Source organism: Bufo bufo, chromosome 2 (assembly GCF_905171765.1).
Source record: "Bufo bufo chromosome 2, aBufBuf1.1, whole genome shotgun sequence".
Classification (NCBI taxonomy): Eukaryota; Metazoa; Chordata; class Amphibia; order Anura; family Bufonidae; genus Bufo; species Bufo bufo.
The window spans coordinates 454841045-454868417 of NC_053390.1; the positions used below are offsets into that span (position 1 = coordinate 454841045).

Consider the following 27373-nt stretch of genomic DNA (forward strand, 5'->3'; position numbering starts at 1 on the left):
TCGGTAATTTTTTAAGTGGAAAACAACTTTAAAACATGGCTCTGACTAGTACGGTACTGAAATTGGTTTTTCTACTTTAAAAATCAATTACCAAAGTTATTTAATGAAGTCACGCGCAACTTCGTGAATAACTTCGGCTCATCCGCGGCCATACATTCTAATACTGTGCGGAGATGGATCTCCATACAGTATTATTCCGAAGTTTTAAATAAAGCGACTTCGGATGAAGCATCCGAAGCTCGCTTTGCTCAACACTACCCTTTAAAGACTATGTACACCTTTTTGGGGGCAATTTTTTTAATTATTGCATTATTTTTATTTTGAGCTAAAAATAATTTTTTCAATTGGTCTTTATTAACAATATGGAGCCCTTTTTTGTGTACAGAGTTAAGATGCTGTAGTAGCTGCTTGTGCATTTTTTGTCACCTGGGGAGCTGATGGGCTCTTTATCTCTGCTCTCTGACATTATAAACACTCATTAAAGCTTAGTTCTTACTGATAAGAATGTGGCTTAAATAAGTGTTTATGACCTCTTAGTAATTTAGAGATAAGGTTTATTAGATGACCCACAAAGTGAAGGTGAAAGTACCAGGTGTACCTAGCCTTTAAGCCATATTTATCCCCTTTAGGCACACGACCGTTGTTTTTATTCCGTGTCCGTTGTGCTGTTTTTCGTGATTTTCTGCGGACCCATTGACTTTCAATGGGTCCGTTGAAAATTCGGCTAATGCACCGTTTGTCATCTGCGTCCGTGATCCGTGGTTCCAGTCCGTCAAAAAAAATAACCTGTCCTATTATTTTCGTGGAAAACGGTTAGCGGAACCATTCAAGTCAATGGGACCGGTAAAAAACACGGAGGCACACAAGATTGTCATCCGCGTCCGTTTTTTTCCTATCATTTGCATGGCAAATTTTTACTTTCCTTCATGTCTAGTGATCCTCCAAAAATAAAGGAAGACACACGGAAACGGATCCCTGAACAACGGAACCCCATTTTGCGGAACAGAACACAACAACGGTTGTGTGCATGAGGCCTAAAGCTGTATTTACTATAGCTTTATTGCTGTAGGATTTTGTGTTGTCTGGTTCTCACCCTGCTGTGCATAGTGAAATGCCTGCAGCTGTCATTATGTATTTGCAGGTGCTGTCTACATAAACCATGGCAGATAAGAAGCGTTTGGCATTTTCCATCATCCAGTATCTGCAGGACCAGCTTCATAATGGTGGACTTTCCTCTGATGCTCAGGAGAGTCTGGAAGGTATGGCATTGTACATGAAGACCATCTCCTCATGTCATTCTCTACAATAAAGATGTCTTGGTGTTTGTCTACAGCAGGAGCTCTTCCACCAATGTACTTCCGTTAAAGGGCTTATTCGCAATTGTTAAAAAGATTTTTTTTTAATGGTGCCCCCCCTTTATGCGATTAAGCACTTTAACAGTTATAATGTTGCTAAATATTCCTAGCGGGCCGGAGCTGAGCTCCCTGCACTCCCCTGTGTAATTACGTTGGGGGCACTTTCTGGATCACATGCTGTATATTTGCCACGTGATACTTGGGTTGCAACCTGTGATGTACGTGGATTGTGCCTGGACAGTCGGGCAGCCTCGGGTGCTGTGAGCAGTCAGTGCCTGAGGCTACCTAACTGCGCAGGCGCAACCCGAGTGCGTCGCTGGTTGTAACCAGGCTAGGATCATGTGCCGAATGTACGGAATGTGATCCAGGAAATGCCTGCAACGTACTTACACCAGGGAGCACAGCTCTGGCCTGGTTGGAATGTTTTCAACATTATCACTGTTAGGGCTGCTTCACACAAGTAAGTCCATTGTGGGACACTCGCTCACACACGGAGCGTGAATCCCGCAATGGACTCGCTCGTCCATTCCAATCCGGTGCTCCATGCCAGCTCTGCTTCCTGTTCATTACACTATGCAGTGTAATACAAGTACTCGCTCTATTCACTTGAATGGAGGCAGGGCTTATTTACACTGCACCACCGCTGAAGGGGAGTTGGTGCATAATGTAATGACGAGGAAGCGGCACTTACATGAATCGCTGCCTCCATGTTAAACAGTTGATCGTGGGGGTCCTGGGTGTCAGACCCTCGCTGATCTTATATTGATTACCTATCCTGACTATAGGGCATCAATATATATGGCCGGACAACCTCTTTAACACTTCTATTTTTTAAAGCATTTTTGCTCTGCAGCATTTTTCCCACACTTTTTTTTCATAGTACTGTATATCTGGCAAAATTTACAACAAAGTACGATGTGTCACCAGAGCATTTCAAGGGTACTACCTCTTAAAGTGACTTGAAAAATGGGGCACTGGCATTTGGTCCAAAATGGCTTCTGTTGGATGGGGTTAAATCACCCAATTTGTTTTTCTGGTTTTATGTAAGTAATGATTTCAGTAGAAAGCCTTATTCACATGTCCTTGTCCATTTTATGATCGTTTTGCTTCCATAAAGGTCTGATTTTAGTGTTTTTCACTCTCTGTAAAAAAAAAAAAAACCTGTATCATAACAATCTTTGTATCAATTCTCTATGCAATGGATCAGTGAGAAACAGACACAAGCACGTACCACATCCATATGTTGTCTTCACAGACCTATCAAACAGAATGGATGCATTCTGCATGCCAAATAGACTAAAGTAGTGCATGCTGCCATGTTTTTACCTGCAGACCTACCATCTGCGGAAAAACAGACCTCTGAATACACACATTACTGTGACTGAGTCCTAAATGAAAAGTCCTACAACTTTCTAATGTACGTTGTGCTCCAGTTCCTCGCCATTCCTCTAGATCAATCTAGACTAGCATGATGGGAGTTGTAGTTTTGCAACAGTTGGAGGTCACTGCTCTAGATATACTTTTGTTGTCAGTGAAGGAACACTCTCCTAGGGATTTTAGTTTCAGTGTTGAAAACCGGGGCATCTGCACTGAAAGCGCCTCCCATTGTTTTCAATGGAAGTCTGCTCCACAGTTCATGCAGCCAAGGGTTTTTGCAGTGCGATTTTTTTTTTTTAAGAGCAAGCAGGCCCACTCAGAGCCGCAGCAGGAGCCTGCTTGTGGTTTGGGTCCATTAAATGGAACTAAGCTTAGAGCAGGTCCAAATGTAAACCACATCTGTCTGATAGTTTGCTACAATATATCAGGGTAAGTTCCCCCCAGGCTGTGTGGCTGGAGTCCAGGCTGTCTACCTCACGCAGGGCATTGCCTAGATTACCATTTCTCAGCTCAGAGCAGGACTGGCCATGTACAGGATCATGCTGCCAATGTGGTATTAATATATATTACACACATACACTTGTGGCAGTTTTGCCTCTATTCTGGTCCTGTAGGGCAAGTTTACTTTTCTCATTTTAAACCTGATCACATGATTCAATGTCATCAGTATGTTGGAGACTAATGTGTGTGTGTGTGTGTGTGTGTGTGTGTGTAATATTAATAAATATATATATATATATATATATATATATATATATATATACTTGTTTCTTGCATTTTTTGTCTCTATTGTGTTTCCGTTTTTCCGTATGGCATATACAGTAATTACATAGAAATAATTGGGCTGGGCATAAAATTTTCAATAGATGGTTCCGCAAAAACGGAACGGATACGGAAAACATACGGATGCATTTCCGTATGTGTTCCATTTTTTTTTGCGGACCCATTGACTTGAATGGAGCCACGGAACGTGATTTGCGGGCAATAATAGGACATGTTCTATCTTTGAACGGAAATACGGAAACTGAGTACCTTCCGTTTTTTTTTTTTTTTGCGGAACCATTGAAATGAATGCGGAACGCAAAAAATGGCCCGTAAACGGGGAAAAAAAAAACAGTCGTGTGCAGGAGGCCTTACAGTAAGTACGATGGGGAAGAGTTAGGCTAGGTTCACACCTGAGCGTTTTACAGCGCGTTCCTACGCGCTGTAAAACTCTCAACAGGCAAAAACCAATGTTTCCCTATGGGCATGGTTCTCACCTGAGCATTTTACAGCGCGTACGAACGTGCTGTAAAACGCCCTATGCCCCAAGAAGTACAGGCGCTTCTTTGGGGCGTATTGTCGCGCGTTCCCGCCCATAGATTCATTGGATGCCTCTGTGTTCAATCACACAAACGCACGTACTACGCGCGTTTCCAAAATACAAAAACGCCCCAAAATACGCCTCAAAAACGCCCGATAAAAACGCCTGTAAAAAGCGCTTATCGAATACTCTCAGGTGTGAACCCAGCCTTACTGTGTTAGATGCAGCAGAATTCTGGCGCACAGGGTGTTCGGTACCACATTGTTGCAGACATTTTTTTGCATCACCCGGCATGCCATGGTTTAGCGGAAAGAAAGCATGGCTTCTGGAGAGGCGTGGCTTACAATGTTCCAATGTGCGCAAATATTGCATCAAAATTCTGCCTCAAAGTAAGCTACCTAATAGGTGGTATAAACTTGAAGTAGAAAGTCCAAAGGTGCGCCAGATGTATTATCCAGCATCAGCCTCCGTGATCAGTCTGGCACATTTTTAGACTGTCCTGTCTAAATCTAGTAAATCTGCCTCTGTTATGTTTTTGAGACTTGACAAGGTGTCTTACAAGATTGGAAAAATATGGATTTTTTTTTTTTTTCCACTTTTTTCCCTCCTTAATGAATGTAGAGCAGGTGAGAGCTAGACTCTGAGTTAAAAAAAAAAATAAAATAAAAAATGATCTACCTTTTTACTTTACAGTTGCAATCCAGTGTCTGGAAACAGCATTTGATGTGTCCATGGAAGATCAAAGCTTGGCCGTATCACAAACCCTGCCAGAGTTATTTGCTGCAGCTACACTACAGGTAAAGGTGGACATGTCCTGGCTATGCTATAAGGGGAGACTTTCTTTGGTCAGTGGTTGAGCCAAGTAGCTACTGCTCCTTGAAATTTGCTTGTATACTTTGATATTGTTGCGCATGAAAGCTGTTTTCTCGCCCATATTCCTTGGGGGACACAGGAAACCATGGGTATAGCTCTGCTCCCTAGGAGGCGTGACACTAAGCGAAAGCTGTAAGCCCCTCCTCCATCAGCTATACCCTTCAGCCTGGAGAAGAGACTGCCAGTTTTTGCTTAGTGTCCAAGGAGGCAAGACACCCCCTGCTTATGCAGGGTTGTTATCCTATGATTTTTATTTTTTACGTATTTGTTGTTTTTAACTCGGTTTTTTTCTACCTACAGGGACAACAGAGGCGCATTGACCCCTCTGTTTCTCCCGGGGTTGAGTTGCGCCAGTGCCGGTAATTCCGCACTGCCGCCTCCCCCACAGAAGACAAGGTGGACCAGGGCAGCCTCGCTCCCCTGCGTCCCGCCAGCTCAGGGTCGCCCGCACGCCAAGTCCCTCCCCCGGCTTCCTGCCACCGCGGTGCCAGGAGCTGAAGGGGCGACCCCGCTGGATGGACTGAGGGCGAAGACAGCGTATGGTGAGAGTGGCTGCTCCAGCCTCCCCTTCCTCCCTCCCACCGCTGCTACCAACATGGCCACTGTTACATGACCACTGCAAACCCCCCCCCGCCCCCCCCCCCCCCCCCCCCCCCCCCGCATATCGGGACGTTACCGGGCATAGTTGGAGGGCAGTCTATCTGGGCAAGTCCTAGAACGCTGCCTTACAGGGGACGGCTGCAGACTTGCAAGCAGTCTGCTACATCTAGGCGCGGTGGGAGCCGTTCTCCTGGCATGAACGGCGCCATGTCATGGCCGGCACTTCAACATCCTTGGGGGTTAAAATCATTTTGCCGCGCGCGCGCGGCTCTGCTTCGGCTTCAGCGCGGCAGAGGGGGGGCGGAGCTTCCTTACACATTCAGCTCCGTGCTGCTGCGCTCCGCTACTTCCGGGTTCATCTCTCTGCCGTGCGATCCTGAAGCCTTTCAGCTCCGTGCTGCTGCCTCTCCTCCACAGCCTCCTCAGTCTGTTCCCCTTACAGCTGCCGCTTGTATCATCGGGTCTGGTAGGACTGTTTAACCCCCTCCGTGCCACAGTACTGTTGCCTTAAAGTGCAACATCTTTCCACCATGTCAGACCCTTCTGCAGCCGCCAAGCCATGGTACCATGCCTGTACCGCTTGTAGGGAACCCTTTCCCCGGGGGCAGTCCGATCCGCACTGTACTGCATGCCGAGCCCCACCGCAGCCTCAGTCGCCCGCTGTGTCGCTCCCTGCTTCCTCTGACCCGCCTGACTGGGCTAGATCCCTGTCCCAGGCCGTGGAAAGCCTCACTCATGTCGTGGGCCGCCTAATAGATAGGCCACCTACCCCGCAGGACGCCACTCTGACTGTCGCGCCCTCCGGGTCCACTGCTTCTGCCGCTGCAGCGGGTTCATCCTCTCCTAGTGACCCCTCCCGAGCTAGGCACTCTCAGAAGCGTATTAGAGTAGAGCGAGCCTCCTCCTCGGATGCCTCCCTCTCCCCGCCACGCGTGCGCACCCAGACGAGCCTCTCCTCTCCAAAGGATTCGCTCTCTGAAGGTGAATTGGCGGCTTCAGATTTGGAAATGGACTCGGCCCTGCCGTCCAAGCTAGCCTCAGCGATGGCTCAACTCATCTCTGATATACGTGACACCTTTAAGGTGCAGGATGACCCCCCTAGCTCGGACGCAGCTAGCGTCTCCTTTATCAGACCCAGGCAGGCCTCAAAAGTCTTTCCAATCCACTCTGATTTCTCCTCCGTGGTGTCTAAGGCTTGGGCTCGCCCGGACGCCCGTTTTGTCAACCCAAAGAAGCTGGACATTTGCTATCCTTTTCCAGCCGATGTCGTGGCCACCTGGTCTTCCCCACCCAAGGTAGACCCCCCTGTGGCCCGGCTGTCAAAGAACACGGCCATCCCTGTTCCCGACGGGTCCTCTCTTCAGTCAGCGGAGGACCGTCGCATGGAGACCCTGTCCAAGGGCATTTTTGCTGCCTCCGGTTCTGCCCTCAGGCCGGTTTTTGCCTCTGCTTGGGCAGGGAAAGCAATCTCTGCTTGGGGTACGCAGCTGGAACAGGAGTTGGACTCGGACATCCCCATCCAGGACCTACGTTCCTTGGCCCAGCTTATTATTCGGGCCGGGAATTTTGTCTGTGAGGCCTCCCTTGATGCGGGAGCCCTTATTGCGCGCTCCTCCGCCCTGGCAGTTGCCGTCAGGAGGGAGCTCTGGCTGAAGGTCTGGAAAGCGGACGCTGCCTCCAAACGTTCCTTGGCGGGGCTACCGTTTGCGGGTTCCCGCCTTTTCGGGGTCCGCTTAGACGAACTTATTTCAGAGGCCACGGGTGGTAAAAGCACCCATCTTCCTCAACCCCAAGCCAGGGGCGCCCCCCGCGGACGCCCTGGTGCGTCTCGTTTTCGGTCCTCCCGCAGGGCCTCTGGGGCTCCCACCACAGCTGCCGCTTCGGCTCCTCCCCAGGACAAGCGTAGGAAGCCGTTTTTTCGGGCGCAGCCCTCCTGGCGCAAGCCGCAGGCTGCCCGCACACCCGCAGCAAAACAGTCCTCTGCCTGAAGGCGCGCCCCCACCCACCCGGGTGGGGGGCCGGCTCCTCCTTTTCAAGGACGTCTGGATGGCTCACGTCTCCGACGCCTGGGCCCTCGAAATTGTGTCCTCCGGATACAAAATCGAATTTGCATCCTTCCCTCCGGATCGGTTCTTTCGCTCCCGCCCCACGCGAGACCCGAAAGACGCGGCCGCGTTCTCCGCGGCCGTTCAAGCTTTACTGGACAGGGGGGTGATTACCCCCGTTCCTCTAGAGGAAAGATTCCAAGGGTTCTACTCGAACCTCTTTGTAGTTCCCAAGAAGGGAGGTTCGGTGCGGCCCATTTTGGACCTCAAAAAGCTCAACCGTTTTCTCCTCCTTCGACGGTTTCGGATGGAGTCCCTCCGCTCCGCGGTGGCTTCCCTGGAGCAGGGAGATTTCATGTCTTCCATCGATATACAGGATGCCTACCTCCATGTTCCGGTAGCCCAGTGTCACCATCGCTTCCTTCGATTCGCCGTGGGGGACCTCCACTTCCAATTTGTCGCCCTTCCCTTTGGACTGGCAACAGCCCCCCGGGTGTTCACCAAGGTCCTGGCCCCGGTTTTAGCCTTACTCCGTTCCAGGGGTGTTTTTCTGCTACCGTACTTGGACGATATCCTCATCAAGGCTCCGTCCCTTTCTCAAGCGGTTGCCAGCGTGGATCTCACTCTAGAGACTCTGGCGAGGTTTGGTTGGGTCATCAACTTCCCCAAGTCCTCCCTTCCCCCCTCCAGACAACTCGTCTTCCTGGGAATGCTTTTAGACACGGGAACGGCGGAGGTACGTCTTCCCTCGGAAAAACGTCTGATCCTCCGTGGGGCGGTTCGGGGTCTCCTTCTCCACCGTCGACCGTCCTTCCGCTTCTGCATGCGGGTATTGGGGCAGATGGTTGCCTGCTTCGAGGCGATCCCATTTGCGCAGTTTCACTCCCGCCCTCTCCAACGGGCGATCCTCTCCTCCTGGGACAAATCGCCGCAGTCTCTGGATCATCCCTTCCATCTGTCGCCTCCGGTGCGGTCATCTCTCCGCTGGTGGTTACAGTCCCCTCTTCTGGGCAGGTCCTTTCTGCCACTCAACTGGTTGGTGGTTACAACCGATGCCAGTCTCTCGGGCTGGGGAGGCGTGTTTCCTCCCCGATCCGTCCAGGGCATTTGGTCTCCATCGGAGTCCAAACTCTCGATCAATGTCCTGGAACTGAGAGCGGCCCTTCTGTCTCTACGACACTGGACTCATCTGCTGAAGGGTCATCCAGTTCGTGTACAATCAGACAACGCCACGGCCGTGGCGTACATAAACCACCAGGGGGGCACTCGCAGCGCTGCAGCGATGCGGGAGGTCACCAGCATTCTCCGTTGGGCGGAAGCCCACGTCCCGGCCCTATCTGCAATTTTTATTCCAGGGGTGGACAATTGGGCGGCGGACTTCCTCAGTCGCACCACCGTCGACCCCGGCGAGTGGTCTCTTCACCCGGAGGTATTCGAGGCCATTTGCCTTCGTTGGGGCATTCCGGACGTGGACCTCATGGCCTCAAAATTCAATCACAAGGTCCCCGCCTATCTGTCCAGGGCCAGGGATCCGGGAGCTTGCGGAGCCGACGCCCTCGTTCTTCCTTGGCGAGGCTTCGCGCGCCCATACATATTCCCTCCCATCCCTCTCCTGCCCAAGGTCCTTCGGAAGATCGCGGCGGAAGGCGTCTCGGTGATTCTGGTCGCTCCGGACTGGCCCCGCCGGTCTTGGTATGCCGACCTCATGCTGCTCCTGGCAGACGCGCCCTGGCCACTGCCCGCCAGGGAAGATCTTCTCTCTCAGGGACCGATCTTCCACCCGCGTTTAGGGTCCCTACGTTTGACGGCGTGGTTGTTGAGACCACCGTCCTGACACGTAGGGGTTTTTCTGCGGATGTCGTCCGCACCATGATCCGCGCCCGTAAGCCGTCCTCTTCTAGGATCTATTATAGGACCTGGAGGACTTTTTTGGGGTTCTGTACCGATCTGGGGATTCCTCCGCTCCGCTTTTCTCTCCCCACCGTTTTGTCCTTCCTGCAGAGCGGACTGGCCCAAGGTCTAGGCCTTAGTTCTTTGAAGGGTCAGGTATCTGCGCTGTCCATTTTGTTTCAGCGCCCACTGGCCCCCCTTGGTCCTGTCAAGACCTTCCTTCAGGGCGTGGCTCACGCGGTTCCTCCGTATCGCCCTCCGGTACCGCCCTGGGACCTGAACCTGGTTCTCTCAGCGCTCCAGGCTTCTCCTTTCGAGCCTCTGCGGACGGTTTCCTTGCGACTTCTGTCCTGCAAGGTTATTTTCCTTGTAGCCATCACCTCTCTTCGGAGGGTGTCCGAATTGGCTGCACTCTCCTGTCTGGAACCTTTCCTAGTGTTCCACCAGGACAAGGTGGTTCTTCGTCCGGTCCCTTCCTTCCTTCCTAAGGTGGTCTCCGCCTTTCATCTGAACGAGGACATCGTTCTCCCCTCTTTGTGTCCTTCCCCTTCCCATCCGCGGGAGAGGAAGCTTCATCGCCTGGACGTTGTCAGGGCGCTCAAGATTTACCTGGAAGTAACCAGCTCTTTCAGGCATACTGACTCGCTCTTTGTGGTCCCGGAAGGGTCGCGCAGAGGGATGGCGGCATCCAAAGTTGCTATCGCTCGTTTTGTCAAGATGGCTGTTACTGAGGCTTATCTCGCCAAGGGCAGGGTTCCTCCCCTTGGTGTTACCGCTCACTCCACTAGAGCGGTCGGGGCTTCCTGGGCTCAGAGAAATCGGGCTTCTTCGGAGCAGATTTGCAAGGCGGCCACTTGGTCCTCCTTGCACACCTTCACCAAGTTCTACAGGGTGCATACTCATGCGTCGGCTGACGCTGCTTTAGGCCGTCTGGTGTTGCAGGCGGCAGTTGATTGATGCCTCTGGCGTTGGTTGAGTTTGTTCTGGTCCCTCCCTTCTGGGACTGCTCTGGAACGTCCCATGGTTTCCTGTGTCCCCCAAGGAATATGGGCGAGAAAAGGAGACTTTTGTATTACTTACCAGTAAAGTCTCTTTCTCGCTCTTCCTTGGGGGACACAGCACCCGCCCTTCATTGGGTTACAGTTGTGGTTCCGGCTTGGTTGCCCCCGTTGGGGCCCGACAGTTCTTTTTCCGGTTGGTGGTTATCTTTCACTACTTGGACACGCAACTGGCAGTCTCTTCTCCAGGCTGAAGGGTATAGCTGATGGAGGAGGGGCTTACAGCTTTCGCTTAGTGTCACGCCTCCTAGGGAGCAGAGCTATACCCATGGTTTCCTGTGTCCCCCAAGGAAGAGCGAGAAAGAGACTTTACTGGTAAGTAATACAAAAGTCTCCTTATTTCCAAGCAGATGAGTCTGTTTTGCTCCTAGAGTGTCTCCTAAATTCCACAACATATTGTCCAATGCCCATTCATAGTGATATTCTATTACCAATGTTAAACTCTCCTGACAGACCTGCAAATGAAACGTTCTTTGGCTCAAAAAAAACGACACGTCGAAGAACATAACACAGGAGTGGCTACAAAAAGATCTAGAAATAGTAAAACCGCAGCACTCTCGTCTCTTTAATCCCTTTATTTCATCAAAAGCACAAGTGCTTGAAAAAGACCGTCCAGGTCGAAACGTCGCATGAATTTGATGGAAAAAAAGGGATTAAAGAAACGAGTGCTGCGGTTTTACTATTTCTGGATATTTGCTTGGAGGGACGCTACGGACTGACGTTCAACACCGCGTGCACCACCACATTAAGGCCGGTATACCCTGAGTGCTGCTACACCATCTATCTTATGTTACAAAAAGATCTATCCATGTTTCCAAAAACTACATGTGTGGTTCCAGCAGAAGTCCTATTTACTAAGCAAAATGCTTCCTTTACAAGAATAAATACAGTATACAGCATGTGCCAAAGTCATTGGGGGTAGTTTATGGAAACTGATGTTTTATACACAAGTCCTAATTAGAAGTTCGCTGAAGCTTCTGCCCGGCAGTGTCATAATAAACAAGACCCTGTGCCCTGCACGATTTAGCGCAGGGTAAGGGAGCGCATCTGAGTATGAGATGCTCTGATGCCAACATCAGGGGGTCTGCCTGGGTGAAAATAAGGATACCCCTTTAATTTTGCATTTAGAAAGCAAATGAATGGGGGGGTGGGGGGGAATCAAGCTTTGAAGAAAATGTAGATCTAAGTCACTGCTCACATCTTCCTTGTTGTAGAATCTGTCTTTAGCAGGAAAAATAGTGCTGCTTTCAGTGCTGTCATATCAATGGACACCTAGGCGGAACCCTATGGACTGTGGTGTGACTTTTGTTATAAACAGAAGCTACAATGTAGATGTGGATAGAGCCATAGCCACAGTCAGTCACTGCCTGCCAACCTTACTGATGTCACTGCCATACGGCAGACATCTGCACAGTATTGGTGGTAGCAGAGAAGTTGGATACATATTTTGTTTTGTGTTAGTCGGGCTAATGTCACTTATTAATTGATATAATGTGACAATATTTGTTTAAAATGCAATTTGTTTTGTTAAGGAATCTTCACAAACGACATCAGACTGTGCACCTCCAACAGACGAGGATGTAGCAGAAGCTGAATGGCTGAAAACAGAAGGTGAAAAACATAAGAAATAATTGCTAATGCATGTATTTTTAAATGGCTTTCTTATTTGTAACACGAAGGATCGTGTCCTTTACTATACAGCCTGTGTGCCAGTAGTGGTTTTATTAGCTAGAAATAAATGCCTCTTATGACCTAGCTCACATAATTGATTTATGACTAGCATTGAACTTTTAGCTTTCTAACAATAAAGCTGTTCACTTTGAGACCTTGGGCTGCAGTACAGCAGCCTTTATGGAGTTCTTGCATTCTTTGAACTCTGTAGGCAAGTTGTACACGGAAACTGATTGTATGCGAATGTTGTACACAAAAACATTCATGGCCTAGTCTTCTGCTGCATGTATGTGCTTGATGTCTATAGCTGGAGTACACTTTAGCTAGATATAGTACCTTGAAAAGTATTCTTCAGATTTTCCACATTTTTTCACGTTACACCCACAAACTTTAAACGTATTTTATTGGGATTTTATGTGCTAGACCAACACAAAGTAGCAAGTATGTGTGAAGTGAAAAGCAAGTGATAGGCTACATTCACATCTTCGTTTAACTTCTCCGGTATTGCAATCTGGCAGAGAATCTCAATACCGGAGAAAATCTCATCCCCATTTTGTCCCCATTTATTGTCAATGTGGACAAAACTGAACGAAATGCCCCAGAATGCTTTCCCTTTGGTTGTGTTCCCATACCGGACAGAAAACCACTGCGAAAAGCGGTTTTCTGTCCGGCATGGGATGCGGAGCAAAACAGGTTCGGCATGACACACTATGGAAGTCAATGGTGCCTGATCTGTTTTCTCGGACACAATAGAAAACTGGTCCGGCACCGATTGACTTACAATAGTGTTAATGCTGGATCAGTCATTGCTATTTTAAAGATAATACAACTGGATCCATTCACAACAGATGCAGCCAGCTGTATTATCTAGACGGAAGCGTTTTTGATGATTCCTGCCAGATCAGGCAAAAAAGCAAGTGTGAAAGTAGCCATACATGGTTTTCAAAACTTTTAATAAATAAAAATCGGAAAAGTGTGGCATGCATTTGTATTCAGCCCCTTGTACTCTTAAACCCCTAAATAAAATCCAGTGTGACCAATTGCCTTCATAAGTCACCTAATTAGTAAATAGAGTCCACTTGTGTGTAATGTATTCTCAGTAGAACTACAGCTGTTCTGTGAAGTCTTCAGAGGTTTGTTATTGAACATCTGTGATCAAACATCATGAAAACCAAGGAACACACCAGACAGGCCAGGAAAAAAGTTGTGAAAAGTAGGGTTAGGTTATAAAAAAAAAATATAGATATACAGTGGGATGCGAAAGTTTGGGCAACCTTGTTAATCGTCATGATTTTCCTGTATAAATCATTGGTTGTTACGATAAAAAATTTCAGTTAAATATATCATATAGGAGACACACACAGTGATATTTGAGAAGTGAAATGAAGTTTATTGGATTTACAGAAAGTGTGCTATAATTGTTTAAACAAAATTAGGCAGGTGCATAAATTTGGGCACCACAAAAAAGAAATGAAATCAATATTTAGTAGATCCTCCTTTTGCAGAAATTACAGCCTCTAAACGCTTCCTGTAGGTTCCAATGAGAGTCTGGTTGAAGGTATTTTGGACCATTCCTCTTTACAAAACATCATCATTCATTCAGGTTTGATGGCTTCCGAGCATGGACAGCTCTCTTTAAGTCACACCACAGATTTTCAATTATATTCAGGTCTGGGGACTGAGATGGCCATTCCAGAACGTGGTACTTGTTCCTCTGCATAAATGCCTTAGTGGATTTTGAGCAGTGTTTAGGGTCGTTGTCTTGTTGAAAGATCCAGCCCCGGCGCAGCTTCAGCTTTGTCACTGATTCCTGGACATTGGTCTCCAGAATCTGCTGATACTGAGTGGAATCCATGCGTCCCTCAACTTTGACAAGATTCCCAGTCCCTGCACTGGCCACACAGCCCCACAGCATGATGGAACCACCACCATATTTTACTGTAGGTAGCAGGTGTTTTTCTTGGAATGCTGTGTTCTTTTTCCTCCATGCATAACGCCCCTTGTTATGGCCAAATAACTCAATTTTAGTTTTAATCAGTCCACAGCACCTTATTCCAAAATGAAGCTGGCTTGTCCAAATGTGCTTTAGCCCACCTCAAGCGGCACTTTTTGTGCTGTGGGCGGAGAAAAGGCTTCCTCTGCATCACTCTCGCATACAGCATCTCCTTGTGTAAAGTGCGCCGAATGGTTGAACGATGCACAGTGACTCCGTCTGCAGCAAGATGATGTAGGTCTTTGGTGCTGGTCTGTGGGTTGATTCTGACTGTTCTCACCATTCGTCGCTTCTGTCTATCCGAGATTTTTTTTGGGCTGCCACTTCGAGCCTTAACTTGAACTGAGCCTGTGGTCTTCCATTTCCTCAATATGTTCATAACTGTGGAAACAGACAGCTGAAATCTCTGAGACAGATTTCTGTATCCTTCCCCTAAACCATGATGGTGAACAATCTTTGTCTTCAGGTCATTTGAGAGTTGTTTTGAGACCCCCATGTTGCTACTCTTCAGAGAAAATTAAAAGAGGAGGGAAACTTACAATTGACCCCCTTAAATACTCTCTCATAATTGGATTCACCTGTGTATGTAGGTCAGGGGTCACTGAGCTTACCAAGCCAATTTGAGTTCCAATAATTAGTTCTAAAGGTTTTGGAATCAATAAAATGACAACAGTGCCCAAATTTATGCACCTGCCTAATTTTGTTTAAACAATTATAGCACACTTTCTGTAAATCCAATAAACTTCATTTCACTTCTCAAATATCACTGTGTGTGTCTCCTATATGATATATTTAATTGACATTTTTTATCGTAACAACCAACGATTTATACAGGAAAATCATGACGATTAACAAGGTTGCCCAAACTTTCACATCCCACTGTATATATCTATCCCAAGCTCTGAACATCTCATGGAGCACTGTTCAATCCATCATCTGAAAATGGAAGGAGTATGGTACAACTGCAAACCTACCAAGACATAGTCATTCGCCTAAATTGATAGCCCAGGGAAGGAGAGCACTAATTGGAGAAGCAGCCAAGAGGCCCATGGTCACTCTGGTAGAACCTGCAAAACACTTGGGCGGAGGTTCATCTTCCAGCAGGATAATGGCCCTAAACATACAGCAAGATCTATAATAGAATGGTTTAGATTAAAGCATATTCATGTGTTAGAATGGCCCAGTCAAAGTCCAGACCTAATTTCCATTGAGAATCTGTGGCAAGACTTGACAATTGCTGTTCACAGACTGTCTTCATCCAATCTGAGCTTGAGCTATTTTGCAAAGGAGAATGGGCAGAATTTTGGCCTCTAGAAGTGCAAAGCTGGTAGATCCATACCGAAAAAGACTTGCAGCTGTAATTGTAGCGAAAAGTGGTCCTACAAAGTATTGATTCAGTGGGCTGAATACAAATGCAAGCCACACTTTCCAGATTTGTATCTTAAAAATTTTGAAATGTATAATTTTCTTTTCACTTTACACATATTTGCTACCTTGTGTTGGTCTATCACATAAAATCCCAAAAAAATACATTTAGTTTTGTGGGTGTAATGTGAGAAAATGTGGAAAAGTTCAAGGGGTATGAATACTTTTTTTTTTTTTTTTTTTTCAAGGCACTGTAGATGGGGTACTGCTGTACTATAGTAAGCAGATCTAACAGAATACTAAAAATGCACAGAAAGTTATTCAATCGCTGTACATAATTATCATTTTTGTGACATAGGTAATGAGCAGATGAAGGTAGAAAACTTTGAGAGTGCGATCGCTTTCTACACTAAAGCCATTGATCTGAACCCAAGGAATGCGGTGTACTTCTGCAACAGGTATGTGCTGACAATGTAATATAAAAAAAACTAAATATATATATATATATATATATATATATATATATATATATATATATAATATTATTGTGTTCAGGACATTGTTTGGGGGTTTAAAAGGCAGAAGAAGGTCCTTTTTATTCTTAAAAATATGGCTGCACTTATTTCTGGACAATGTAAGCGGCCTGACTCGGTCAGTAAAAAGCAAATATAGTTTCTCGCCCAGTTTCCTTGGGGGACACAGAAGACCTTGGGTATAGCTCATCTCCATAGGAGGCGTGACACTAAGTGAAAGCTGTTAAGCCCCTCCTCCACAGCTATACCCTCAGCCTGGAGAGAAAGGCAGCCAGTTTTTTGCTTAGTGTCCAAGGAGGCAAGACACTCCCTGCTCTGCAGGGCTGGTTTCTCCTTGTTTAAATTTTAGATTTTTACTTTTTTATTTCTTTTTGTTCCAGATCATCAGGGATAACAGAGTCGCACTAGACCTCTCTGTTCTCCCGGGGTTGAGCTGCGCCCGTGCCGGTCATCCGCACTGCTGCCTCCCCCACAGAAGGCAAGGTGGATCAGGGCAGCCTCGCTCCCCCACATCCCGCCAGCGCAAGGGTCGCCCGCACGCCAAGTCCCTCTTCCAGCGTCCTGCCACTACGGTGCCAGTAGCTGAAGGGGCGACCCTGCTGGAATGGACCGAGGGTGAAGACGGCTGTGGTAAGAGAGTGGCTTCTCCAGCCCTACGTCCCCCACCCAATGGTCTCCTGCGTGCCTGACCCCCCATACTGGGCCTCTAGTCCCCTGCTGGACCTAGGCTGGCTCCTGGGGTGCCGCAGAGCGGCAATCTGCTCCCTGCCTCCCCCCCCCCCCCTTTTTTTCCTGGCCCTCATAGTCCATGCAGCTAGTGGCTGTCAGCCGTCGCCTGCCTTCTCCTCACGGGCACCCCGTCTTTGGGTCCCCCCCCCATCTCGCCTGATCACATTGGGCCTTACCGGAGAGTGCAGGACGCTGCAGTGGAGTAAGGCCTCGCCTCCGGACAGCACTAATATTCCGGTGCGGCCGAGCCGGCCGGCAAACCGCCATTCCGGGTCCCTGTCTCTTCCGGCCGGCGGGGTGGGCCCCCGCGGCCGGCAAACCGCCATTCCGGGTCCCTGTCTCTTCCGGCCGGCGGGGTGGGCTCCCGCGGCCGGCAAACCGCCATTCCGGGTCCCTGTCTCTTCCGGCCGGCGGGGTGGGCTCCCGCGGCCGGCAAACCGCCTTTTCGGGTCCCTGTCTCGGCCGGCGGGGTGGGCTCCCGCGGCCGGCATTGGGCTTGACTATGCCCCAGCAGGCCCCGTCCGACCATCGGTGCCGGTCGCCGGGGCTCAGCAAATTTGGTCCTAGGCTTCGCGGCCTGCTGGGCCGCAATTCCGACCGGCCCGCGGGGTGGGCTCCCGCGGCCGGTTTAAAGCGCCATTCCGCCTCAGGTCCCGGCGGTATAACGGGCCGGGCGCCGCAAATTTAGCCCCCGGCTTCGCGGCCTACTATATTCCGGTCTCTGGTGGAGGGGGCGGGAACCTCTCCAGGCGCGAATTCTTCCCGCCTGGAGGTTCCTCCGCCCCCAGGGGATCGCACGCCGCCCTCCAGGCCGGATCCCTGTTAACCCTTTGGGTACAGGCCGGCTCCCAAATGGGTCTGTATAGTTGGCCCCCCTTTTTTTCTCAGGTGCCCATATATGGTGGCTCCCCTTTAGCCTTGGAGAGGCTGTGTTTTAAATATATAAAAAAAAAAAAAAAAAAAAAAAGATTATAATAATAAAATAAATAATAATAGATCACTGATTTCTATTGGACTGCGCAGGACGCTGCAGCCTCATCAGTAGTACTGCATGTCTGCATGACCTCTTTCCACAGGCGGCATGGTGTTGCGCTCCCAGCCTGCGTCGCTGCTAGGGCATTTCCCCTTTTAGGCGGTTTTCTTGCATCTTCCAGGATACGGCCCTGGTCAAGTGCATGCGGCCCTTCCGTAGGCAGCATTCATCTTCTCTCCAGTTATGGTGCCTGCCATGTGCATCCCCCCCCCCCTCCTAGGCGGGATACTGCACTCTCCCTGGCTGCCGGCTGGCCATGTGCATGACCCCCTTCTTAGGCGGAATACTGCACCTTCACCGGATACGGTGCTGGCCATGTGCACGACTCCCTTCCATAAGCGGAACGCTGCACTCTCTCTGGATTTGCTGCCGGCCATGTGCGTGACCCCCTTCCATGGGCGGAACGCAGCACTCACTGGATTCGCTGCCGGCCATGTGCGTGAGCCAGCCATGTGTGTGTGACTCCCTTCCTGGGCGGAACGCAGCACTCTCACTGGATCTGTTGCCGATCATGTGCATGACCCCTCTTTTTAGGCGGAATACTGCACTCTCACCGGATACGGTACTGGCTATGTGCACGACCCACTTCCATAGGCGGAATGCTGCACTCTCACTGATGTGCTATGATGCACTTATGTACTATGTTACTATGCTGCACTCTCACTGGTTTCGCTGCCGGCCATTTCATAGGTGGTATGCTACAGTCTCATTGGATTCCTGCCGGCCTTGGGTATGCCTCCTTCCCTCAGGCAGCATACATACATCCCTCTGTCTGTGGTTGTTTCCTCGCAGGTACGTTGCTGGCCATGTGCATGTACCCCATACATGGCAGGGTGCTTGCACTCTCGCTGGATCCGCTGTCGGCCATATGCATGAACCCTCTTCCGTGGGCGGTGTACGCACTCTTGCTGGATTCGCTGCCAGCCAGGGGCATGCCTTCCTTCCTCAGGCGACATGCACACATTCTTACTGACTGTGTTTGTCTTTCGCCAGTACGTTGCTGGCCATGTGTATGACTCCCATGCATGGCGGTGTGCTCGCACTCTCCCTGGATGAGATGCTGGCCATGTGCTTTACCCCCCTTTTTTTCTGGGCGGCATGCTACACTCTCACCGGATACATTGCTGCCCATGAGAATGGCCCTCTAATATGGGTGGAATGCTTGTGCTTCCATTGGATACGGTGCTGGCCTTGTGCGTGACCACCCCTCATCCCATGAGCAGAATTTGGCACGCTCATGAGATTCACGGCTGTCCTTGTATGGCTGTGCTGGACTTGTACATGTCCCCCTTCATTGGCAGAGTAGTTGCACTCTCGCTAAGTTCAGTGTTGGTGTATTATTGCACATTCACTTAATGCTAGGATACCCCTGTGCATGTTCCCCTTTCACTAGGTGGACCTTCTGCGTTCCTGCTGGATTATAGGGTATGTCCTGCTTCTCTGAAGTATGTACGGCCTTAGGCATCACTCCCTTTTGGGACCGGCCTTTGCACTCTTGCCGACTGCAGTTTGCCAGATACAATTTCCCCCCTTTTCGGGGCGGACTGCTTGCGTTCCATCGCATGCTATACTAGGCTTGTGCATAACTCCCTTTCAGGTTGCACTTTGCAATTCCGTACATGCTGTGGCACTCTGTGGCGAGTCCCCCCTTTCTCGCTAAATTAACCTTTTGCAGTGAGCGGACGTTCTTGTGCGTTGTTTGGGCCGTGTATGCCTTCTCCTCCTGTAGGTGGGTTGGCCTTCTCACTGCTTACGGGCTGCTCGTACGTATGCCTCATCTACTTCCTGCGGCATACTTTTGTTTTCTTGGGATACGATGCCTGCCACAAACCTTGCACTCGTCTCTAAGGAGTTCATTCTGTCCACCTGACCCGGACGGGCTCTACTTGCTCTCTGCTGCACGGAGCTGGGTGGTACTCATTCATTTAGTTGGCCCTTCATCCCAGGGAATGTTCGTGGTTCCTAGATGCGTGCCCATTCGTCCTTCCGCGGTATTGCTTCCCTGCGCTAGTGGTCACATGGTCGAGAGTGCGGTTGTCTGGATCGCCCCTCGAATTCTTCGTTGGCTCTGGCAGGACTGCGGTTCCCTTGCCTGCTGCAATTTCCTCCTCTTCGGATGTAGTGTGGTATGAGTCCTTCCTCTTGGCGCCTCTACGCTACAGTCTGATCTGCTACCAGGTGCGGGCCGCTTTTCTCGGGAAGGTCACCCAAATTCTCTTGGGTGCTCGATTACCCAGGTCCGGAGGACCTCCGCCTTGGGTTCTTCAGGGTATTCTCCTTCTGCGAGGCGGTGAACCGGGCATCTCACAGTGTAGCAGGGTTCTGCTTTTGAGCTGTCCTATGGCTTCCCTGTTGCCCACTGCTCCGTTCGGTTGGAGGGTGTTATGCCGGCCTTTGTCTCGACTACCTTATCTTGCCGGCTCTGTTTGGCCGCCGCTCGGTACAGATCACTCTGATGTGGCTTCTGTCCCGCCAGACTTGAGAGGTTGTTCCTTCACTGTCCTCCCCTCTGGGGAGAGCATGGTTGTTCATGTGGATGGTTCCGGTGTTCCTTTTGGCCTCGTACTGTCTCCCTTGTTCACACTGGCTGTATTAGCTGTGCCGATTTATCGAGTCTACCGCGTTCTGTCCTCCCGCTGAGTGCAGAGTGTGTGGTCCATTCTAAGACAATGGTCCTGCTGTAGACTTACCTTCTCGGTAACTTGGGGGGACTACCTTTCGGTCCAGATTATCCTTTGATCTCCTACACCGGGACTGTAGAACATGGCTACATCAGCATGGACTATAGCCTGTCTTGTCCTGGCATCTGGCGGATGCTGGGCGGACCCTTTTGGTTCCTTTCCGTCTGTCCTTCTGCTCCCCCACTCGGGTGGATACGGGACAACGTTGCTCGGGGGCCGACGGGACCAGTTTGTCAACTTCTGCCCGTGTTACTGGTCTGCGCCTGATCACATTTGGTTTTTCGCCCGCCTGCCAGGCGACTCCAGCGGTTTCGCTACTGCCCGCTCCTGGCTGTATTTCGTCCAGGATCTGTCGTAAGACTTATGGTTTTTTTTATCTGGGGTTCTGTGGGAAGCTGTGCATTCCCCACTCTGACTTTTCTCTCCCCATGGTTCTGTCTTTTTTCCAGTCCGGCCTGGACCTGGGACTGGGATTCCTTTACTTGAGGTATCAGTGTCAGCGCTGTTCTTCCTCTTCCAGCGTTCCCCGGCCCTCTGGGCCTGTCAAGACCTTCTTACTCGAAATGGCTCTTTGGTTCCTCTGTACTGTCCTTCGGTACCGCCCTGGGAACTACATACTGAGTTCTCGGCGCTCCAATCTTGTCCTTGGAGCCGTTACAGAAGTTCTCTCTACCCCTCCTGTCCTGTACGGTTGTGTTTCTGTATCAGTCGTGTCTCTGACGGGTGCCTGAATGGCCCCCTTTTTGTTCTGAGCCTTCTGTCTTTTCCCAGGACAGGGCTGTTCTACATCCCGTTCCTTCCTTCTGAAGGTGGTGTTTGCCTTTCGCTTCAACACTTCACCAATTTGGACGTTGTTTGGGCCTTGCAGTTTTTACTTGGAGATCTCCGACTCTTGTCGACGTTCGGTCTCTTGGGTTTCCTGGAGGTCCGCGCTTAGAGTTGACGGACTCCAGGGTGGTTTTCCTCCGCTTTATCAGATTGGCTATTGCTGAGGTTACCGCACCGAGGGCAGGATTCTGCCTTTACTGTCACCGTTCATTTCACCAGAGCGGTCGGTGCCTCCTGGGCCGGAGGCTTTGGGCTTCGGCCTTCGGCCATGCATTTGAGCAAGGCGGCCACAGGTCTTCCTTGCACGCTTTACAGAATTCTACAGGGTGCATACTCTGGCTTCGGCGTATGCTGCCTTGGTCCGCCTGGGTCTGCAGGCGGCGGTTCCTTGATGCCTTCGGGTGCTTCGCCTTGGAGCTGTGGTCCCTCCCCTTTTGGACTGCTTTTGAACGTCCCAAGGTCTTCTGTGTCCCCCAAGGAAACTGGGCGAGAAAACGAGATTTTTGTATAACTTACCAGTAAAATCTCTTTCTCGCTCTTTCCTTGGGGGACACAGCACCCACCCATTCGTTGTTTTTCCTCTACACGGTTTCCGAGTTTGTGTTACCCGTTGGGTAGTTGGCTTGTTGGTTCCTTGTTGGACTTTGCCTTTTCTCACTGCTTGGACACGCAACTGGCTGCCTTTTTCTCCAGGCTGAGGGTATAGCTGTGGAGGAGGGGCTTAACAGCTTTCACTTAGTGTCACGCCTCCTATGGAGATGCGCTATACCCAAGGTCTTCTGTGTCCCCCAAGGAAAGAGCGAGAAAGAGATTTTACTGGTAAGTTATACAAAAATCTCGTTTTTGATGAGTCAAATTCAGGGATTTCCCTTCCGTTTTTGATGGCCAGTGAATAACTGACATGTTCTATTTTGTCACTTTTTTCACTGACCACCCCTTACAATTTAAGGGGACAGTTTTTAATTTCTGTTTCTCAAAGTCATAGGTTGAAAAAAAAAAGTTGGTTGAAAACTGACTGTTTTGCTGTTTAACAGATATTTTTTTCACTGCTGTATAAATGTAGCCTAAAGTGGCAGTTTTTTTGTGCAGACACCGTGGAGGGTACTGGGAGGCTCTCTGCTTGTACCTCCTCCCTTGCAAATTCCGCACACAGGGCTTTGTGGCTCAAGAATTGGTTGAGAGTTGTGGCCTCAAAGACTAGGTTTTGTAGTATCTTTTGTGAGGGAAAAATTTTATTTGGATCTTTTTTCCTTGAAAGCAGGGGATAAGAAGAAAGGGTTGCCATCTAGATCTAGATTTTGTTTCGTCAGAACAAAGTATTTAGTAGGGAAAAGAGCTGGGAGTGTTTAAAAATCCAAGAAAATGGCTAAAGATTGGAGAAAAATATCAAACAATTCATGGATTCTGAATTCCCTGGCAAAAGGGTTCAAGCTGGAGTTCAAAAGTTCCCCTCCAGAAAGATTTGTTACAAAAGTGGGCGGAAAGACTCAGAAAGCCTTAGACGTATACTCCCTTCAGAAAGGAGTTCTCATTTCCTGGCCAGAATCAGAAAAAACATTTTATTCACAAAAAAAAAAGGGGAACGTAATATAATGAATTAGTTAAGGCTGCTTTCAGACTGCTGTAATCTGGATGCTTTATAACTCCTGTATTATGGCTAATGCACACAACCGTATGTATATTGCAGTCCGCAAAAAAACACTGACCACGTCCGTGTACATTCCGTATTTGGTGGAACGGAACAGCTGGCCCTGATAGAGTCCTATCCTCATCCATAATTGGACATGTTCTATTTTTTTGTGGATAGGACATATGGGAACAGAATGCACATGGAAAGAAAACGCGTTCGTGTGCATGAGCCCTTATTGACACAACACATGAACTTTCTGCTGCAGAAAATTAGTTAACTCAGGTTCTGATGAACTGCGGGAAGTCTGAATGTTGTGTCCACAATATGGCCTCAAAAAAGCAACTCCTTGTTTTACGTCCATCTAATTTGAAAACGATTGTTCATGGTGACAGTCAGTAAATAACTTCTGACTGAAAATCTCTTCCATGTCTCAGAAATATATTAGATTCCGCTCTGGTGATGATTATCGCTTTTACTTCAGCATGTAACTGGTATCACAGCGAATTGGTCTGCATGTTTTAACTCAAAGATCGGGATCAGGACACTGTAAAATGTTACTTTATTTACATTTGTGTTAAGGTACAAATGTTTGTCGTATTTGGTATTGTAATCTGACCACTGGTATACAGCTGGCATTACAGATGGGTGATTTTGATCGGCAAGCGCTCGTCCTCACACAGTTTCTGGGGGGAAAAAATCCTCCATATGTGACCGCAAGTATGCAAGGAAGGGGGACTGATAACACGTAACAGAAGTCCATGTAATACTCCTCCTGGGGACAGGTACAGTTATACAAGGAGTGAGGAGGATCTAATTCTTTGTTCTCCCTGCAGCCTTTCAGCACATCTTCAGTAGCTGCATTCACATCCATCTAAAGGGGAGGAGTGTGGCTTTTTAGCTCATACCCACAAAGGGCTCCATGCTCATGATGTGGTCCACAATGCACAGGCCGTGTGCACTCTGTGCTGCGGATGCGGACCCCTTGACGTGAATTGGTCTGCGATCTGCAGACCAGTATTGTCTTTTATGGTGTGGAGGCATGGTCTCAAAAGCCCACAGAAATGCTTCGTAATGTTTCTGTGGACTTCGATTTTTGACTCCACACTGCAAAAGATAGGACATGTCCTATCTTCGACCGTATCTTGTGGATCACTGACCCATTCAAGTCAACAGAGTGCACAATGCCGGTGCCTGTATATTGGGGACCCGCCTTTTGTGGTCTGAAATACGAGCACAGAGCCCTTATGTTCCTGGACATGAGCCCTTAACTTGGAATATTTCAGGCTGTGTAGCAGTTCAAGATGATGCAAGCCTGGTCTTAAAGGGGTTGTCTTATCTCGCTGTTACTAAGGCTAGATGAGACATATTCCCGACCACCAGCCGGATGGAAAACGGCAGACAGTATCGGCGCTCGCTGTTTCCGTAGCTCCTATTATGGTGCATGGCAGTTAGGGGAAACGGCATACCTTGCTATTCTACGCTGTTTGCCTTAATAACGGCAAGATGAGACAACCCCTTGAAGGGTTTTAAAGTTGACAAAATCCATATGTAGTGTTATTTCCAGCTCCCCTTGATTAGATTCTCCGCGTGCACGGAACACAACAGGTGAGTCCTCATGATAACAAATAGAAAGAATTGTTGCAGCACTCAAAATAAAGTTCTGGTGTTTCTTTGTCTTTATTTAGGACATTTTGTCGCACCAATGTCGCGCGACAATTTTTTGTCGTGCGACAAATTGTCGTCGTGTAGACCTAGCCTTAAGGTAACAGCATAACACACCAGGGCAAATCCATTCACCTTGTGGCGGTTGACGCGTTTCGAACAAACAGTTATTAGCTGTGCATTGCACCCATTATGGTCTACAAATAATTTTATTAATAGGTTTTCGTGAAAACTTTTGCTCTGTTTGTCTACTACAGCTGCTTATTCTCACACAAACCTTGCAGGCCCGCCTGTCCCATTTATAGAGATCAGTCGGAGAAGTTAAAGGCTCACTCTGAAGCTCTTATTTCTGTTGGGCTACATGCACATGACCGTTGTTTTGGTCCGCATCAGAGTCGCAGTTTTTGCGGCTTGGATGCGGACCCATTCACTCAGTGTGCTGTCCGCATCTGTTGCTCCGTTCCGTGGTCTGCAAAAAAAATGATAACCTGTCCTATTCTTGTCCATTTTGCGGACAAGAATAGGCAGTTATATTAATGGCTGTCCGTGCCATTCCGCAAATTGCGGAACGCACACGGACGCCATCCGTGTCGTGTGCATATAACCTTATCCTAAGTGGTTACAACCACTCTAAGTTTTATTGTGGCCAATTTGATACGATTTCAACTTAAATGAACATTTTCTTTTTTAAATCAGATCTTTTTTTATTGAACGTTTTGATAAACATTACATTTTTCAATTTACAATTAAGGCAATCCATATATTAATTGCATAGAACAGCAAGGGATGATCTATATCACTAATACACAAATTTACAATATAACTGTTCAACCCCCCCCCCCCCCCCCCCCCATTCCAGTGTCTGTTGTTCTATCTATCATTCCTTGTAGAAGTCACGTATTCCCTCCAAGGTTCCCACAATTTATCAAATTTGGCAGGACAACCTCTTCTCTGAAAGATAATCCTTGGTTATATATTCATTAAACCTCGGCGGCTCAGCTTGTATCCAATGCTGCGCCACCAACTTTCTCGCCACCTATAAAAGACGCCCTATCGCTATCTTACTTACATTATTAGTGGTCAGTTCTGTAGTATACCCTAAGATACAGACCTTGGGGTCCTTTTGGTATTTGTACACGTTTTGTACGCTTTCCAACACTTTTTCCAAGAACCGTGTTAATGCTGTACATTGCCATAACATATGTAAGAGATCTGCAGAGTCCACTGAACACCTCGGGCACTTAGCATCCTATCTATACCCCAGACGGTATAAAAATATTGGCGTCTTGTACACTCTGTGGATTATGAATAATTGCGATAGTTTCCCTCCCTCACTTAAAGAGAACAGTATTGCTTCCAGTATGTCTTCCCATTGATCTTTTGAGATTTCACCTATATCTCGCTCCCATCTGCGCATTCTGGATAGCGGGTGGAATTCTAGTTGTTTATCCAACAGAAGTCCGTATGGTGCGGAAATTAACCCTTCTCTCCTCTAGAGAGAGTAAGTTGAAGCGCCAAATCACGTTGTGCGATCATGGAGCCTTTCTTAATCGTAGTGTCATATGCATGTCTAATTTGCAAATACTTATAAAAGTGTGCTTTGGGAATACCGAATACGTCTTGCAAAGTATTAAATGTTCGAAAAACTCCCCCTTCTAATAAATGTTCCACCCGCAACACCCCCTTTTTCCTCCAAATCTCAAACCCTTCCAGGGAACTAAATTCTGGCATCATCGGATTTCCCCATAGAGGGGTATAAATGAACATTTCTAACCACAGGGAACAGGCCAGCCTGTAGTTTGTGTGAAAAAAAAAAAATTAAAAAAAAAAAAATATATATATCACAAACTGAGCAAAAATTTTAATGAAGACCTATTAGCAAGAATATTTTTAGCCCATACTATGTGAAATACAGTATTTTTAGTTTTATTATTCTTATTCATTTTTATTTTTTTTTATGCACCTGAATGTGTAACATAGCCTGTAGGGCAGCAATTCTAATTGTGGGTGGAATGGTCAGAAAGGCCCTAGTTCATGACAGTCTGTCTTAACTCCTGTTTTTGAAAGAGAAAAATAACCCGTTTTATTTTTGTCTGTAGGGCGGCAGCTTACAGTAAAATAGGGAACTATGCTGGAGCAGTTCGCGACTGTGAAGAAGCAATTACAATAGATCCCAGTTACAGCAAAGCCTATGGTAGAATGGGGTAAGTTATTTATCATGTATTAGGCCAAGGTCACACCTGGAATTTTCTTCCATGCTATAGTTCCTGTATTACTTTACCCCAAAGGCCAGAAGTTATATCTTAAGACTGGAATTTTTAAAATGTATGTTTACATTGCAGTTGAAGACTATGTATTTTACATCCTGTGCCATGACCTGTAATGTGACCAACCCATTTCCCCCCCCCCCCTTTTTTTTTTTTTTTTGTCATGCCAGCCCAGTAATCTATTAGTTTGTTAGTTTTTGCCTTGGCATAAAACATGGCCTCTAAGGCTACTTTCACACTTGCGGCAGAGAGATCCGGCAAGCAGTTCCGTCGCTGGAACTGCCTGCCGGATCAGGCAAAATGTATGCTAACTGATGGCATTCGTAAGACTGATCAGGATCCTGATCAGTCTTAAAAATGCCTGATCAGTCGAAAAAATGCATTGAAATGCCGGATCCGTCTTTCCGGTGTCATCCGGCAAAAATGGATCCGGCATTTATTTTTTTCACCTTTTTTTCAGTCTGCGCATACCGGAAGGAC

At 48.2% G+C, this 27373-nt stretch overlaps 1 protein-coding gene across 2 annotated transcripts in view; it reads left to right on the forward strand.

Annotated features, from left to right (window-relative positions):
* The window catches only part of SGTA (small glutamine rich tetratricopeptide repeat co-chaperone alpha), a 62446-nt gene that overhangs the window by 4378 nt on the left and 30695 nt on the right, over positions 1–27373 (forward strand). For both annotated transcript variants that reach the window (XM_040417598.1, XM_040417599.1), the window contains exons 2-6: positions 1142–1259; positions 4729–4832; positions 12034–12112; positions 15889–15988; positions 26726–26830. In XM_040417598.1, the coding sequence (XP_040273532.1) occupies positions 1160–1259; positions 4729–4832; positions 12034–12112; positions 15889–15988; positions 26726–26830 (488 nt within the window). In that variant the 5' untranslated portion in view covers positions 1142–1159. The remainder of the gene's footprint in view (positions 1–1141; positions 1260–4728; positions 4833–12033; positions 12113–15888; positions 15989–26725; positions 26831–27373) is intronic.